At 44.9% G+C, this 18,016-nt stretch overlaps 1 protein-coding gene across 8 annotated transcripts in view; it reads left to right on the top strand.

Annotated features, from left to right (window-relative positions):
• The first annotated feature begins 1,986 nt into the window (after nucleotides 1–1,986).
• Nucleotides 1,987–18,016, top strand: part of BPTF (bromodomain PHD finger transcription factor) — a 48,138-nt gene continuing 32,108 nt past the window's right edge. For 5 of the 8 annotated variants that reach the window (XM_027900333.1, XM_027900336.1, XM_027900335.1 and 2 more), the window contains exons 1-2: nucleotides 2,663–2,855; nucleotides 12,341–13,163. In XM_027900333.1, coding sequence (XP_027756134.1) covers nucleotides 2,663–2,855; nucleotides 12,341–13,163 — 1,016 coding nt within the window. Of the gene's footprint in view, nucleotides 2,116–2,180; nucleotides 2,856–12,340; nucleotides 13,164–18,016 lie in introns of those variants that run through there. The other 3 variants (XM_027900330.1, XM_027900338.1, XM_027900337.1) reach the window with 3 other exon arrangements.

The following is an 18,016-nucleotide window of genomic DNA, read 5'->3' as shown; positions in this document are numbered from 1 at the left end:
GAAGTTTTATGAAAACATTTAATGAAGGGTTTTACAGGTATAAGCACCTGTTGAATTGTGCTTCTGATGAAAAGTACAGACAACAGTTTGGAACAACTGGGCTGTTCATCTTCTCCCAAGTGCCCTGTGAAAGGCTTTTTCTCCATCTCTCCTGAGCATGGAGGCAAGGTAGGGCCTCCACCCAGAAATTTCTCTTCCTGCTATACTCAATTCAGCAATAAATATGCTCATTTAACCATACCAGCACAAAGGAACTGCAGGTTCCTAATCAATATGTTCTATTCTGAGTGGATGTGAGGAGGTGAAGGGGTTAGGGTTGATTTCTCTGTACTGAGCAGTGTGCTGGAAAGGACTAATTTATAGTCCTGACCCTGGAAGTTAATGTACCTCTCCCTGCATCCATTTCTCCACCTATAAAATTATTTATGTCCTGCTCAGCGAGCACTCCTACATCACCAACTGCTAAATAAGAGAGGGGATGAAGAGACAAGGTATTGTGATTCACAGCTCAAAAGCAAATGTTGCTGAGCACCTTTGATCTGCTCCAGGTACACAGAATGCGCGGTGTTTCAGGGATGGTGATGCTCTCAGTGCTGCAGGCTGTGTGATTACTGCAGTAGATGCACCTTTGGTGGATTCTCAGTGTACAGAGGGCAGAATGCACAGATGGTTTTTCCAAGATGACAAAAAGGGAGATAGTGAAATAACCCCTCAAAACGTGTATCTGTGCATTCATGTGTTCCAAGAGTTACCACGACCCTTTGCAATCTTGTAAGAGGTTGCAAAAATTAGCCTGACATAAGCAATCTAAAGGTAACTTTGGAAGGTTCAGAATGCAAGTTGAGTCTAAAGGTGTAAATGGGGTTGGGCAACATTGTTGCTGTGCGTGTCTCATAGCGTGTTTAGACCAAGGTTCATCCTGTGCAGCTGCCACAATGAGAGAGGTGCAGGTAAAAAGCTGGATGTGAGAGTGCAAACTGGGCTAAGGCCTGCTGCCATTGCTGCACACTTGCAGGTTTGTGGGTTTAATGAGGTGCTCGGCTTGAGCAACAAGTTTATGAACAAAAGGCACTCCAAAAACAACTCTGGAAGAATGGAAATGACACATTGGACACGGAGCTGCCACGCTTGTGTGCCAGTGTTGGGGTTTACCTTGCTCAGAAGCATAAGCAAGGGACTGAGAGAAGATGAACATGTGAATGGACTGATTTGCCAAGGATAAAGCTTCAGGCTCTCTGGAATCCCAGAGCTGTGTCGCTTTAGCAATGACAAGAAGGCTGGTTGTAAGAAAAGCAAGTTGTTTGCGTGCCTTGGGCCAGCTTTCAGTTTGTACTGAAACCGATACCTTGAATCCAAGTGATGCTGTTGGAAACCCAACAGTGCAACTGTGGATTTTTTAGTCCGCTGGGGGCTCTGGCAAATGGCAAGTACGAAATAGATGATGTAGTGATCCAGTGAACTGTGGACACAGAGTAGAAGGATGAAAATGCTGATGGTGGGTCCATATGCGATCTCAGTCTGTGCCTTACACTGACTGGCTCCGTAAGGGTGAGCTGTAAGAAGGGTTTAGTGGGTGAGGATTTAGCGAGCAGTGTCAGGTGCACTCGGTGCCGGGGGTCGGTGGCGCTGCTGGGGTCTGTGTGAGTGCCGGGGGTCACTGCCGGTCCCTGTGGGTCCCAGTAGGTCCCGCTATGTCCCGGTGAGTCCCGCCGTGTCCCGGTGTGTCCCGGTGTGTCCCGCTGTGTCCCGCTGTGTCCCGCTGTGTCGCTGTTCTCTCCCCGTCCCTCAGCGCTTCCCCCTCAGCCTCTCCGGGCGCGCCCCCTGGCGGCGGCGGCGGCGCGCGGCGCGCGCGGGCGGTCACGTGAGCGCGCTCGGGGCCTGGTGCCGCTTCCCCCAGTCAGCGCGAGCGGCCGAGGCGCAGGCGGGGAAACAAGATGGCGGCCGGCGGCGATCCGGAGCGGGGCGCCGGCGATTCGCGCTGAGCCGCGGCCCTCCCGGCCCGGCCCCCCCCCGGCCCGGCCCCGCGCCCGAGCGGGGCGCCGAGCCCTCCCCGTAGCCGCCTGTCCGGACTTCCGAGCGCCCTCCCGAGCCGCCCTTTCCACCCCCAACCCCCCCCCCCCCCCCCCCCCCCCCCCCCCCCCCCCCCCCCCCCCCCCCCCCCCCCCCCCCCCCCCCCTCCGCCGCCTCCCTTCCCCCTTCCCTCGGCCAGCGCCCAGCGATGCGGGGCCGGCGCGGGAGGCCGCCCAAGCAGCAGCAGCCGGCGGCGGCCGCCGCTCCGGCGAGCGCCCCGGCCCCGGCGGGCCCCATCGGCGGGCTGCGCTCCCGGCAGCGCGGCAGCAGCCGCGGCAGGTGGGCGGCCGCGGCCCAGGCGGAGACGGCGGGGCCCAAGCAGAAGGGAGCCGGCGCTGCCCAGGCCTCGCCGCCCGCCGCCGCCGCCTCGCCCAGGGGGGGCGGCAAGAGGAAGGCGGGCGGCGGCGGCGGCACCCCCGGTGGGGGAGGCAGCGGCGGTAAGGGCAGGGGCAGGGCCGGGGCGGCAGGAGCAGGGGGAGGAGGAGGAGGCGCAGGAGGCAGCTGCAACAGCCAAGGCAGGGCTGCCTCGTCCAGGAGGAGCATCAGCAAAGTGGTGTACGACGATCATGAGAGCGAGGAGGAGGAGGAGAGCATGGTGTCCGAGGAGGAGGAGGAGGGAGACCCCGAGGATAACCAGGACTCCGAGGAGGAAGAGGAGGAGGAGATAATGGAGGAGGAGGACGACGACGACTCCGACTACCCCGAGGAGATGGAGGATGAGGACGACGCCAGTTATTGCACTGAGAGCAGCTTCAGGAGCCACAGCACCTACAGCAGCACCCCAGGTAGAGAGCCCGTGGGCGAACTCAAACAAGTCGAGGGGTCCCCCGCACGCTCCCTCTGGGTTTGCTAATCCAGTCCGCGCTCCCAGGCGCGGTGTGAGGGATCTCTGCAAGCACTCCCGGGGACAGGGGGGTGCAGATAACCACTGGCAACCCCACGGATGCGGGAGCATCAGAAGATGCTCGCAAACACACGCATCGAGAGGAGGGAGGAGGGCGGGCAGGACTGGCTGTAACAAGGGGGATGCTTTGCAAGTAACGCGCGTGGATTGTGGTGCCTGCAGAAATGACCCACCAGAACGTGTTGCAGGCGATGTCAGAAGTGCGTGGAGCGTTTCACTTTAAATTTAAAAGCAGGGGAAGCGACAGGCACGCCTTGCAAAGAGGTCCTTTCAATTAAACACAGGAAGAGATGGCTTATGCTTGCAAATGTAACTTGATGTTGAAAGGAAAGGAGGCACATGCAACTTGGAAGTGGCCTAAAAAAAAAACCAACAAAAACACCAAAAAACGAAAACCCCAGAAACACTGACAATTTTCAGGCTCTTGGAATCAGAGCTATAACTGGATCCAGCATTTACTGGCTTTAAGACAAAAGTAGCTTTCCAAGGAGGGAAATGAGGTGCATTGTTCAAAATGGAGATTGCATTGTTATAGTTTAGGGAAAAGTGCACAGGGCCTCATTGCAAGGGTGTAAACCTTGTCTTAGTTAAGCACTAAGATTAAAAGGTGGAGGTCGAGTCAAAAGTCTTGGGTTTAAATGCTGCGTTTATCTTAAGATACAGCAACCTTTAAAACTTGTGCTGGGGTTACAACTCGTTAAACATCATTGTGGTTATTTTTTCTTTTTTTTTTTTTTCATTCTAGTGGCAAATTTGGGCACAGTTTTTTAAGGCCTGCTCTTCTGTGTGTCCTTAATTGGTTCATTAACCGTGTAGGTTTCAAGCTTCCAAAATTCTTTTATTTAAACTTAAGCACTTTGGCTTTTTTGGAACTTGTTCTAGAATGGAGTTCAAGCTTAGATTCTTTGATTTTTTTTTCATTTTTTTTAAAAAGTCTCTGAACCAGTAGAGGAGTTAAGCACCTGTGGTGAGTTGGGCTCCAGAACAGCAGACACTGCTGGTGAAGGAGTGTTTGACCAGTTTGTAAGGGGGAAGGAACAGGTTGTTGGTGTAAATGCATTGCATCTTAATTGAAAACAGGAATGTAGTTTCGAGTAGTTATGTGATGACTTCTTAAAAGGGAGGAAGTGGAGGCTGCTAAATGTGTCATTTGTTTTTATTTTGGTGAGTTCAGGCTATCAGCTCATTCTGTGACTTCATAATAGTCCTTTAAAAGGCTTTGTGTGCTTGTCTGTATATTTTTTAACCTGTATCCATATGCTCAGGAATGTAAATGAATCCAGCTAAATACACGCCTTGCTAAATGAATTTAATTTGGAGATAATTTTTAAGAAGTTAGTTTACCTGTTGCAGGGATGTCCTGCAATCAAATTGAAATTTCTGGAATAATTTTTTGGCTTTAAAGCTTGAGGTCTGGCTTCACAGTAGAAAAAAGCTTTAAAGCACTCTCTTGACTTTTAACTCTTCATTTTCTGCTTAGTTGTGGCAACTTTAATTTTTATTACTTTTTTTGGTTGTGCTCATGTCAGGGAAATAATAAATTTATGATTTGAACTGGCTAGGTCGGGAAAATACTTTTCACATGAGCATCCAGGTTTCAAAGGAGTCGTGCAGGGAATGGGTGGATGCAATCTTTGAAATGTGCTCAGTGTTTTGGCAAATCCCAGGCCAGCTCTGTGTGCATTGTTGTACAAGCAGAGACAGGTTTTATGTGGTATTTAGGTGTATCAGAAACCATTTTGATCATTTGTGTGTTTATTTCTCACCTGCTCAGGATGACTTCAGTTAAACTTCTTTAGGACAAGTGCAAGGGGCAGCATTTTCACCCTTGGGTGCTTTTCCTTCCTGCTGAGTTTTTGGGAGTTAAAACAGCTATGTTGATGTTTTGGTGATTTACTGGTGGTTCCCATTAGTTCAGTGTTTGCCTCAAAGTCTCCCTCCCAGACGTTCTGGTTCCCTTTTGCAAAGAAAATACAAACTTTTCACTGGCTCAGCTCAGCCTGTTCCTGTCCTGGACGAATCCCTGTGTGGTGGCACTGCTGGGAATGCCAGTCTTGGCACGATCCAGGGAGAGATGCTGGACACCAGAGCAGCACTGACAGGTTCATCCAACATCAGTGTGTGTGTGTGGGACAGTGGCAGTGCAGTTACAATCCCAGATGTGTCAGAGTTCAACGTTCCTGCAGGGGCTCCAGAGCTGTTTGACTCAGAGCTGTTTGGTGCCCCCTGAGCCAGAGCCGTGTTTGGATTTGGGGGTTTTTCCTTTCCTATCTTTATCTTCACACCAGACCAATTGTGGGACAGGGACAGAGCTCCTGGAGGCCTTGGAGTGTCTCCTGCCTTGGGTTAAACTCTCTCCTGACAGAATCCTGCAGTTTTTTACCAGAGCAGATGATGAACAACCCTTCTCCTTTAATCTTCCCTCAGTCATTTGCAACCTGCATTACAGCCACTCTCAGGATACAGTCTTAGGGACTGGAGAGTTTATTTTTTGAGAGCAGGATATGAAAAATTGCCCTCCCAGTCAAACTCCCCTGCCAAGCAAGCTTTTACACATAAATCACATCCCACTTAAATGGGGGACTCTTTGTGCAGTCTTTCCAAACTTCCATTGAACAATGAATTAAAAGATCACAGAGCAATGACTCAAGCCAAGAAAGGCTCAGTTTTTATGCTCTGATGGTGAGTTTGATTTATCTTGAACTTGGATGTGGGGATACTTTTTTACTATGTTGTTGTTATTATTAAAGTATTTAAAGCAGCAAAATCTTAGGAAAGGTAAAATGCCTTTAATATATTGCTTAATAATGGGACAGTGAATGCAGATGACACTTCTAATTTCACCCAGATTATGTGTGTGTGATGTCTCTTCTCCCTGGGCATCCTCAGCAGGTGGATGTACTCTTAGGACAGGTGTCCTGTACATCTTGGATCACTAACCACTGTTGCCATTTTAAATTCTACTTTAGGTTTGTCACCCTTGCACTGTAGTTACCACAGGTATTTTCCATTTGTTGCAGAATTTTAAGGGAAGGGTTTAATCAAGGTGCCTGGAAGTCCTTCATTTTCTGTTTCTTGCTTTTATTTCCTCAAAACCCAGAAAAATTAGCTTTAGGAAGAGCTGTACATCTAGATTGTGGCTGAGATCATCCTCATCAGTCTGTCCAACGAGCTTGAGTTGGGAGCCAAAATACTTATCCTAAAAGACATTAAATAATACTTTTCAATGGATTTTATTAGTCTGAGCACCTGCAGGACTTGACCATTCCTGCCATTAACTGGTTACTTCACCTTTTCCTTCGAAGTGACAGAGTGTAGGTGGAAAGCAGCATTTTGTGTGCCTGTGGTGATTTTTTTTCCCCTTAACCTTTTTCCTGCTCTTGAGGAATTGCTGAAGTGGAGACACTGAGATGGGACAGTAAGATATGCAGCCTCTTTTTTGTGCAGGGAGAGCAGATTTACCAGGCTCCAGACACCTTACCTGGGGTACCCCCTCTGTAAATTAAACCCAATGTGCTCTTATTTTACCACTCAGTGATCTGCACTTTGATTTGCACTCGAGAGGGAACGATCACTGGCTCATTGTGCCAGTCATAGAAAATGTAGGAGAGAATCCTAACAAAGAAATTGGGAAGGCCAGAGCAGTAAATCTGGGGCTGATCCTGCTCTATTGACTTGTAAATTGGCAGTTTGTCTGCAGAGGGTGTTTGTCACTTGGGTTGTCTGGGGAGCTCTGAGCTGCAGGTACCTCACCCTTATCAAAAGGGGAGGATAATTTGATGGGCTGCTGATGAGTTTATTGTGCAAACTTTTTTTTTCATAGATCTGCAGTAAAATCCCATAACTGATCTTTTTTTTGCATAGAACTAAATAAAAGTAGATTTTAGATTGGGGCTGGCTCTCAGGGCTCTGGAACTTCTGACATGAGTTACAACTGAGCAGCGTCATTCCTCAGAAATTGTCAAATTGGTCCTGAAAATCATCACGTCAGTGCCACCTGGATTTTTGGGTGGGTTTTTTTTTTTGCCTGGCTTCAAGCACGAAGGGGCTGTTCCTGTGAGTCCTTCTCAGGATGACAGTGGGAGAACATTAATTCTCCAAACGTTCAGGTGATGCCACAGAACACGGTGGGTTCGTCCTCTTGACTCGTGCTGGTGGCCACAATGGTGGGGGATGAAATTCTTCATGTAAAATCCCTGGAGAACCCTGGTTTAATTAAAAAATGTACTGCTGACAGGTGCACAAACTGAGAGAAAAAGCAGCCAAAAGTTTTAAGGTTTTAAAGGAACATAAAGATGTGGTTTTGTACAGGGCAAGGCAGGAGTCAAACCTAACGTGAGGATTTGTGTGATAGGGGTGCACTCAGGGTGTAGTCTCATAACCAGTTATTTTTCCCTTTGTGTTTCAACTTCCAAAGCTTTTGTGGTGCTTGGAATGTCTCATTTTTAATGTTGGTTGAAGATTAAGTTTAATCTGGTTTATGTTTGGCATTTTTTTAACTTTTTTTCCCAGGCAAAACTAAATAAATTGAGTTTGGTGTGATTGTTGCAACTCAAATTGGAGCTGCACCTACAAGTAGTCACAAACACAATTTTATATTCCTTCAGAAGTTTTTTTGTGGAAGAGACTGTTGCACTTGTGAATATTAGAAACATGTTGATTATCAGGTTGGCATTTTTCAAAGGGGGAAAAAAAGTGTATTTGTAGAAGTCAAAGCCTTTAATTCTGGCCCATCCCAAGGAAAAGATTTAGGTTCTGCTATTTCAGTACTGCTTTTCATAATATATTCTTATTTTATGTTAAACTCAGTTCATTTCACTGCTTTTTCCTCTTTGGTGTAAGCTGAGCAAATGTTCTCCCAAGGGGTTGACTTTTAATTAAGGAACCAGCTTGGATATTGCTGTGACAAGCAGGCAGCTCTCTCCAGTTTGTGCATTCTGCTGGGAAAGGCAAGAAAAAAAACCCAAAAAACCTTCTCTTGTGCATTTTCATCAGTGCCATCCAACAAGATGTGTGGCTGTTCAGCCCCTGGGGCAAAGCAAGCAAAGGGGACGAGGAGGGTGTGTTGATTAAAACCAAACCAGGGAGTTCAGGAGTGTCCAAGAGGAAGGAAAATGTAGGAGAGGAGGGGTCTGCTCTGAGAAATGATGGGGAAGGGAAAGTTTTTAGAGACCAGTTTCGAGCTTTCAGACCAAGAAAGGGTGGGCCCAGTGTTTATTTTCAGGTCATACCAGTGCAGCCACCACTTTTGGTCCTTTCAAGCTCCCTTTTGCTGCTAAATTTTGGAAGGGTCAACATTTGAACCAAATAGGTTGAATTCTGGTTCTAGGTGTTCAGACTGTTAATTCAGTAACTTCATTTTATTTCGAGTACTATTCCTGTGTTTGCTCCAACATTTGTCACATAAATTATTTTAGTAGATTATTGTAAGTGTAGGCTGTAATTATCAATATCTATAATTAAATGTGCCACGGGAATAAAAGTGTTTACTCTTTAATCTTAATTACAGGCAGCTCTTCAACCAGAGAATTCCAAAGTAGGGACAGGTAACCAGTGCAGCTGCTTTGGCACTTTGGGAGACAACTGGTGAAGGGAGGGCAGTTAAAAGAAGTTTGTGCTGCACAGAAATATGATGCTGAGACACTAAAGGTGATCTGTCAATAGTCCGCTTGTGGCAGGAGGAGTCTATTGGAAAATCCACTTATCCTTCCAAGTAAAGCTGTGGAATCTGAGTGGTGCAGGAGTGGCCGTTTTCTCCCTTTGTGCTTCTTCAAACTTGGAGGGGAAATTTGATTCAGAGACTTAGTTAATATGCAAAAACCATCTTAAAAGTATCCAGTTTGCATGTCATCCAACTTGAGTACGTTTTGGGAGGCTGCAGAGTGTGTAAATCAAGGGTAGATTTCTGTAATTGAGAGTAGGTTGATGTGGATTCAGTTTAAAGTCTGCTCAGTCAGGTGGTGCTGAGAGAAGGAACCTGCTCATACACCTGCTCTGGAATCCTCTTGGTGGTTTTTCTTCCAGGCAAAATAGTACAAACTGCAATTTTCCCTTGAAACAAACATTCCCTGTGGAGGCCAAAATCCTTGACAAGTGACAAGTAAAATAAAAAATAAAAAAAAAGTTGTTGTCAAATCCTAAAATCTGTAAAATAATTTAAAGTCAAAATGAAGAAACCCAAGTTTTTTGCTGGGCTGGGGTTTGGGGTTTTTTTTGTGTCTGCCAGTGAATGTCAAATTCCAACACTGGACAATTTGCCTTGTGGAAAAGGAGATTGTCCTTGAAAAGTTGAGTGTATTTGTGATAGGAAAGCATTTTTCAAGGTTTGAGGGATTTTTTTGTGTGTGTGTTTCTGAGACACAGTTGGATAAACATGGACTGTGATCTTCAAAAACCTTTACAGAAATGAAAGTGCTTCCAAGCAGGGTGAACTGGGTGGGGTGTGAGCTCATGCAGATAACCAGCGCTGAAGAAAGAAGGTTGTCCACCCAACCAGTAGAACACAAACATTTCAGCTCCAAAAAAAGAACCTGTAGCACTTTGACATCATTGTCTCATATTCCAGTGACCTGCACTTTGAATCTCAGTTCAGTGGCCACTTGGAGATGCTTCAGGATTTCTGAGCACCTTGGCAGAGAACATCCATCCTTTTCCCTGGAGATTCTTACACTGCTTGGGTTGGGTGGTTTGGGCTTTGGGGCAGGTCTTTGTTGTTTTTCTGAAGGTGTCTGGAGTGTTCCTTGAGCTCCCTGTTGATGCATTGAGCAGGAACAGGTGTAAGCGCCAATTGCTTGGGATTTCTGAATTTCCAAATCCCGCTCTGTGGTTCCCTTCTGAACTGCAAATTCTGTTCAACCTGGGTACAGCAAGTGTTAATAACGGATTGAAAGTGAAATGGGAAAGGAAAAAGCCGGCAGAGAAGGATTTGAAACACTGTGCCACCAACTCATTCAAGGAAAATACAGTTTCTTTCTAAGACATTCTGCAGCTCTGAATACTTTCCTTTTTTAGCTCTGGAAACCAGTTCATGTGCAGTTCAGAATTCTTCAAAGCAGTTCAGTGTGTGCAGAGAGAAATGATTGGGGTGTGATTTACAGCGTGGCTGGGGAGTGTTGAGAGGCACAACATTTAAATGTGCTACAACTGGGAGGTGTAACCAGAGCAGTGGACAAGGGGAGCTCGTGTTTTATACTGCAGGATGTGTTTGTTACTGTCGCAGCTATTGGCTTTATTATTACTTTTGAGATGTCTGTGCAAACGTGGAAATGCATGAGCTGATTGCAAATAGAGGAAGTGTTAGGGTTTCATACAGGAATGCCTGGTTTTAAGGTTCTTTTTGGATGTAACAAATACAGTGGCCTCAAACTGCACCAGGGGAGGTGCAGATTAGGTATGAAGACATTTTTCTTTTTCACTGCAAGGGTTGTAAAGCCTTGGAACAGCTGCCCAGGGAAGTGGTGGGGTCACCAGCCCTGGAAGTGTTCAGAGAATGAGTGGATGTGGCACTTGAGGACGTGCTTTAGTAGTGAATGTGGGTGGGTTGACAGTTGCTGATCTGGGAGGTCTTTTCCAAGCAGAGTAATTCTGTGATTCCATACCTGTGGTTACCTCTTGGGAAAGACACATCAGCAAAGGGAGTATCAGTATTGGGAGTCTGTTTTTTTAATGAGAGGGGGGAAAACTGTGCATAGAACAAGGAGAATTTTGTTGGAGGGGAAAAATCTCAACACTTGAGAAGAAACAAAGAACATTTGCTTTCAGCAGTGGTTCTTCCCTGCAGTTTGTCTGAAACCGCTGGGGCTTTACCATCCCTGATGAATTTGGGTGAAGTGTGTGATTTTTGCACAAACCACAGGTGGTTTAATCAATCTGTGATTTTGGGTCATGGGGATAGAAAAGCTGTTTCATCTCGAGAGCTCTTGCTTTGGGCCTGGCTGGGACACTCCTGTGTCTTGGTGTGTTTGCCATGATTAAACATTTTCCACTGGTTAATGCATGTTGGGAGACAGTCACAGAAGCATTCTTTCATTTTCCACAGTCACAACTCCAACTTCACTAAACTTGGCAAGTTATTTTTACCCTCAGCTGATGTTGACCCGTTACTTCTGTCATGGAAACATCTGGCAGTCCATCTATACTGTTTGAGTGTGGAACCTGTTGCATAAGATTTAATCCTTTAAAGTTAGAAAAGGAGAGTTTATCTTGGTGTCCTTTTGCCATATCAGCTCAGCAATGGATTTCTTTTTCTTCTGGAATCATTTCTGATGAATCAAGGTGTTTCTTTAAGGGAGCTTTTCTTTCTGGTAACATTTTTTTTGCCCTTTTCAGTGCATCAGAGTTTTAATTACAATGTTTAAGGTTCAACAGGGTCTGCCTTAGCAGATCTTCATTAAACCAAGATGATGGTTTATGAGATTGTCTAAAATTAAGTTTTTTGTTGTTGCTGTTTTTTCTAAAAAGGGTTGTAATTTTAATGAGTGCATCCTAAAACTTACCCATTAGCTGCTAAATAGTTGCATTTTGCTGGATACTTTGTTATTTTGGTAGCTGATTAAAATATTTCACCTGTCTGGTAGTGTCCTGTACAAAAGCTTTCCTCTTTTGTGTGTCCTCCTGCTTGGCATCGAGGATAATGGAATTAAAGAGAAGGAATTCTTATCTGAATTAGCACCTGAGACTGAATTAATTATGCTCAGTGTCTTTTAGGTAGTGAAACAGCTCTTTAGTTTAGCTTTTTTGTGTTAAGCTTTGTCCTTCCACGATTTTACCTCTTACTCTGTGGATATAGCTCCTGTTTTATTGAAGCATGAAAGTGGGTTGGGCATTTTTTGGGTTGGTTGGTTTGGTTGGTTGGTTTGTTTTCAGAAATTAGGAAACTTTGACATTTTTATAAAACGTCACATTTTTTTGTTTGTTTGTTTGTGGCTTGCAGCCATCCAGGTGAAATCTCCTAGATAGAAAGCAGTGGACAAAGTGCTTTAGGTTCTCTTTTGCAATTTAACCTGGTTAAAATGGATGTCCTAAGGCATGAAATGAGCTTTCCTGGATCTCTTGCTGGGTAGGAGAAGAGCTTACAATATTTTAGTACAAAATATCTGTTGTTTGGAGCTTGCTGCTTCAAACTGAAACCAATCATGCTGAAGAAAAAAAAAATGAGAAGATTGTCTAAATTATGAGGGAAATGGCTTTCTTTGCAAGGGATTCCAGCAGTTACATTTCTAGGTGTTGTTATCACACTTATGTCACTGTGAAGCTTGTGAATCCTTAATTTCCAATAGTTCAGAGTGTGAGACACTCGCTGATGTTTAAACACGCTGACCCGTGAGGAGCAAAATCCTGACTGTGGTTTGTTTTTTTTTATTGCAGGTAGGAGAAGACAAAGAGCGCATCGTCCTCGTTCTCCCATCCTGGAAGAGAAAGACATCCCCCCCTTGGAATTTCCCAAATCCTCAGAGGACTTAATGGTGCCTAGTGAGCATATCATGAATGTCATTGCCATCTATGAGGTACTGAGGAACTTTGGCACTGTTTTACGCCTCTCTCCTTTTCGGTTTGAGGACTTCTGTGCTGCTCTGGTAAGTCAAGAGCAGTGCACACTTATGGCAGAGATGCACATAGTGCTTTTAAAAGCAGTTTTACGTGAAGAAGACACTTCAAATACTACCTTTGGACCTGCTGACCTCAAAGATAGCGTTAATTCCACTTTGTATTTCATAGATGGAATGACGTGGCCTGAGGTCCTGCGGGTTTATTGTGAGAGTGACAAGGAATACCATCATGTTCTTCCTTACCAAGAGACAGAGGACTATCCCTATGGACCAGTAGAGAATAAAATCAAAGTCCTGCAGTTCTTAGTGGATCAGTTCCTCACCACAAACATTGCCCGGGAGGAGTTAATGTCCGAAGGGGTCATTCAGTACGATGATCACTGTAGGGTGTGTCACAAACTGGGGGATTTGCTGTGCTGTGAGACCTGCTCGGCCGTTTATCACCTGGAGTGCGTCAAACCCCCCCTGGAGGAGGTGCCCGAGGACGAGTGGCAGTGTGAGGTGTGCGTGGCACACAAGGTGCCCGGGGTGACCGACTGCGTCGCCGAAATCCAAAAAAACAAGCCCTACATCCGCCACGAGCCCATCGGATACGACAGGCACAGGAGGAAATACTGGTTCCTCAACAGGAGGATCATCATGTGAGTAAAGGGATGAGTTCTGAGCTGTGATACTGGGTTGGATGGGTTTTAATAGATCCTGGAGCTGTTCTTTCTTTAGGTGACTCCGTGGCTTGCTGTTCTGTTTGCAGATTGCTGAAAACCGTGTAATTAATCTGTTCTATTTACCCAGAATTAATATTCTCGTAATCTGTATATCAAAAGGAAGGAAAACCAAGGCCTCAGGCTTCATATCAATGTGCCTAAAACACATGAATGTGAGGAAAAGGAAGGGAATTTTAATGAGAACCCTCCAGTTCCTTGTAGAAGTCACTGAGGAGAAGCTGAAGTGGTTTTATGACAGGACACTCACTGGTTGTGGTGTATCAATGCTTGGGTGCTCTTTGGCTACCAGGTACTGCTTGGATGCTTTGCCTTTGGAGCTGACATTTTTAGAGGCACTCCAAGATATTCAGCACAGAAATGCAGAAAATGGTGCATTGAACACTTCTGAAGTGTAAACAAAGTCAAAATAGCAAGGCATGCCTGTCTTCATGTGTCTCACACTCTTTACTGTTACTGGTTGGTCTTCAGATACAAATGTATCTCAAAACATTCAGAGTAATCAAACCCTTGTTAATGAGGGCATTGGGCCCTGTTGTTTTTTACCTGAAAAGCTGAGTCTGAAATGATAATAAAACACTTCTGGATTTTCACAGGAAAATAGCTTGTTTTTTAATAAAAGGCAGGTCACAGTGAATGCTAAGATAGCAGCCAGTGTCTTTAGAGGGGACTGGGAGCACTGCTGATGGTGTTACATCTTGCCAGGAACACATCTGGGAGGTCTCCTGGTAGTCCTTCAAAATGTGGGGCTCTGAGGAGTTGTGAGCTGATGCTTTAAGGATTAATTTTTGCTACCCTTTGTTCCCTGTGCTCTCCTTTCCCACTTGTAAAAAAAGAGCGAATGTTTGATCATTTGGAGTTTCTCTGGGTTATAAATGCCACAGTAGTGTCAGGTGATCTTTTAAAGGAGGCAGGGCGTCTTTTATACTCTCACCTTTTTTTTTTTATCTCCACCCTTCATGTTTGTTCTCAGTCACGTGCTCAGCACTGAGTGGGGGATCATTCAGATGGGCAGCCTGAAGCTGCTGAGATCCCAGTTCTTTGCCTCAGACAGAATTTTCTACCTTCTGTTTCCAGAAAATGTGTTGAAAGTTTGATTTTTTTAATTTATTTTTTATTCCACCAAAAGCCTGGCTGTGAAGGACACAGAGCTGGGATTATTTTTGCTCTACTTACTTGTGCTTTAATAACTTATGGTCTCCTCTGTGTCTGGGGTTTGTGCCTTTCCTCTCAAACTCTTGAGGGAAAAGCTGTTCTAAAGATGGGTTTGTCTTCCCTACTCTGCTGTGCTGGCAGAGGGCTGGGAATTCACCGAAAAAAATCCAGAGTCACTCACTCAGGGGGTGATTTTTAAGATAAATAGGCAGACTTTGTTCCCTCCCTCTGTGTAGCAGATTGGTAATTATTTTTAACTAAAGTTGATCTGTGAAACTATGTGGTTTTTTCCCAGTGGAGTGTTTGGTGTTCAGAAGGTTTTGATACAGGCAATACTTGTACATGTTTTAAACCAAAATAAATCTTGCAGGTGCTTGGTGATCCTTTGAGATTTGCACACGTGAGGGTTGTTTCTCACATTGGTAGCGATTTTAACTGCACTAGAAGAGGCATTTTCAAAGGTTAAATGTATTGAGTTTTTTAAAAAACCAGCATTTTGGCTTTCTTGTTAGGAGTTCTGTGGGCAAATTATTTGTTTCAGAAATGATAAATCAGGTTTTATGAAGATCATTCTGGCAGACGTGCAGCAACAGTCCTTGGACAGGGCAGCGTGGGATGAACAGAATCAGCCGATTCCACTGGACTTTTCAGGCAACTTTGACATCATTAAATTAATGCACAATGTGCCTTAAAACTTTATATTAAAACCAATTCACAAGGGGACAAAAGTGTGTACTGCACAACTAATTTCCAGGGAAATTCAAATTTAGTAACTCAGTACTTGCACTTTTTAATGCCCTTTCATTCACTTTGTATTGCAAACCCAACCATTTTCCATATATATATATAATATATATATTTACACACTGAAAAAGTTTAAACCACACCTGATATCTTGGATTACTGAAGGATAACTTCAAAGGTGACTGCCAAATGGTAAAACCTGAGATTCAGGAGAGGATATTGTCATATCAACTTGACTAAAATGAATATAAAATGAATAGAATGTATTCCCCAGTGCCATGTGATCAAATATATCAGGGGAAAGGAATAGATCTAAAAATAAGCTGCACAAATACCCATTTGAGATCTTGCCCAGGGGGGATTAGAGAGCTGAAATCCTAAATTCTTGGTGGGCTTGTTTTTCAAAAGGGTTTTTAGGGCTTTTTACTTCTTCTCCCCTCTCCCCCTTTAAATGTCATAAATCCATCATACCACTGGTTTTGTCACCTTTTAAAGGGTTTTGTAGACTTGTTGTTCCCTGATGCTTTAATTTCCATCACTTGCTGGGGGTAATTAGCCTCGTTTAAGCCTTTCATTGTGTTTTTGTTTCTCTTTTCCACCTCTCCTCCTTTTAAAAGATGGAGAAGTGGCCACTGAGGGGGGGTCTCCTCATGAATGCCCATGAACAAATATCGACAAAATTAAAAGGAAAAAAAAAAGGGCAAGAGAAAATTCCTGAGGTTTTTGTTTCAAGCTGTTTACAAATTAAGGATGGTGCCTCTGGGTCAGCTGTATTTGTTTTATTTGTGAAGATTATTTCTGCAAGTCAACAACTCTGGAAATTTAGGACTTGGGCTTGCATTGTCCCAGTAAACTCCTGCAGTGTTTTCACCAGTTATCTTGCCATAAATATTGAGATGCTTTGGATTTCTCAAGGCCCTGTGAAAGGAGATAATGGAACAGTGTGTGGCTTTCACTTTGATAGCAGAAATAGGGCACACATTGTTATTAGTGAGTTATTCCTGAGTTGTGTGGATCTTCCTCGACAGTCAAAAGCAGCTTCAGCGTTTTTGCAGCGAGGTTTCTCGTGCTGCTTTTATGTTCTTAGTGGCTCCTCCTCTGTTTTGTCCAATTAATTACCAAGGGTTTGGGTCTTCATTTGAATAGATTGCTTTAAAGCATTTACTGGATTGCTCAGTTTCTGATTGTATCGGCATGGAGTTTAGGAAGGGGTCATTATTACTTGAGAGTTCGAGCATCTTCCGTGGTGCTGTTTTTATCAGTCCCTGCCAGGGAATAGTTCCTGGCAGCCAAGGAGGCTGAAGGAGGTAGGAAATGCTCATGTGATCCTTTTCTCCCTCCTTGGCCTCACACACTGGATGTGACTCAGCTGGGTCCCCTGGAGATCACTGGACCTGTGCAGCACCAAGCTGGCAAATCCCTCTGGCTCTGGCCAAGGAAAACAGTGGGAGTCAGTCCTTGTGCAGCCCTGGATCTTTCCATCTTCTCTTTATGATCTCCTCAGAGGGTAAAAGTAGTGTCCCTTTAGCAAATGCAACAAGGTGGTCAGAGAAAGTTAGCATAAATCATTTAATTGTTAATTTAAATCTTAACTAACTTGGCCAGAATGGGTTGTGTGGAATGATTTCTGCTCCGTGCTCCAAGTCCTTCCCTGGCAGGCATCTGAGTCTTGACAAGTCTGACCAGAGATGAGTTTGGTGTAAGCACAGACCAGCCAGCTTGTGCCACTTCATTTTCTGCCTGTGCTTTTCCAAGAGAAAACTAATTCCTGAAATTCTCCTGCTGAGATTGGGATGGCCCTGAGTTCCAAACAAACCCTCTGCTCAAACCTCGAGATAAATGAAGCAGAAGGGCATTAAAATACTCTTGGATAACCTCATTTTCTGCTTCTAGAATATTGTCTGAGCAGTTCTTTAAGGGCAGGGCTGGAATCTCACCTGGAGGGGTTGGCTGCAGGTGCTTTCTGGTGTCTCTGCTCTTCTCCTGAGCCCCCGGGGTTTGTTGGCCTGCCAACCTTTCCTGGTGCTGAAGTTTCTCTTCTCGAGTTATCCAGGGAAATTGAAGACAGCAGCTGATTGTTTGCAGTCCAGTGGAACCTTGGAACACTAGACTAGAAAGGTCTGCTGGAACTGGAAAAGCCAGATTGCTGCTGGGGCTGTTCAGGTGACACACACACACAAATCCTGGCTGTGTGGATGTGCTGGATGGGGGGAGAAGGATGAAAACAAGGAAACACTTGGTGGATGAGCACCATCAAAACTGAAGGAAGGTGTACAAACCTCTGTACCTGTCTGGGAAATGGGCACAGGCACAGCCTTCCCTCCTGGAGTGATGGGAATAGATGGTCAGGTTTAATCTTCTGTATTTTTTTCCAACTGAAGTGACTCTGTGTTTCTATATAAAGCATTCATATTGTTGCATATCTGGGTCATATAAGATGATGTATAAATGGCATTATTTCTCCAGCAGATAATCCTGTAGGCATTCAAAATTAAAGGTTGAAGTTCCCCTTTTTTTGGTGAGTTAAGAACTAACCAGCATCATGTTGTGCAGACAGGTTTGTCAGGGCAGCCTCACAATCCCTGCTCTGCTGGGCTCTTGCACTTGCCACTTCCCCTGGCCACTTGCCAGGGAAAGCTCACAAGGGATACATTCCCTGGCCTTTTTAGTTTAGCATTTTGTTTCATCCTTTGATTTCCTCTGCCTCTATAAAGCTTTATTCTTGTGTTCTCATCCCCCCCTTCCACCTTGGGTTTTTTTTGGGTGCTTGCCTTTACTAATTTTTCTTTAACGTGGAAGTTCACAGGCTCAGAATATTCCATGGAGTCAAATAATTGTCAGTGTTGAGCTGTTACTTTTTGGTGTTGTAAGTG

This window comes from Empidonax traillii, unplaced genomic scaffold, assembly GCF_003031625.1.
Source record: "Empidonax traillii isolate 1590-97213 ecotype Southwest subspecies unplaced genomic scaffold, ASM303162v1 scaffold718:size422569, whole genome shotgun sequence".
NCBI lineage: Eukaryota > Metazoa > Chordata > Aves > Passeriformes > Tyrannidae > Empidonax > Empidonax traillii.
The sequence above is the reverse complement of the archived record's forward strand: the minus strand, read 5'-3'. Positions and strand labels throughout refer to the sequence as shown.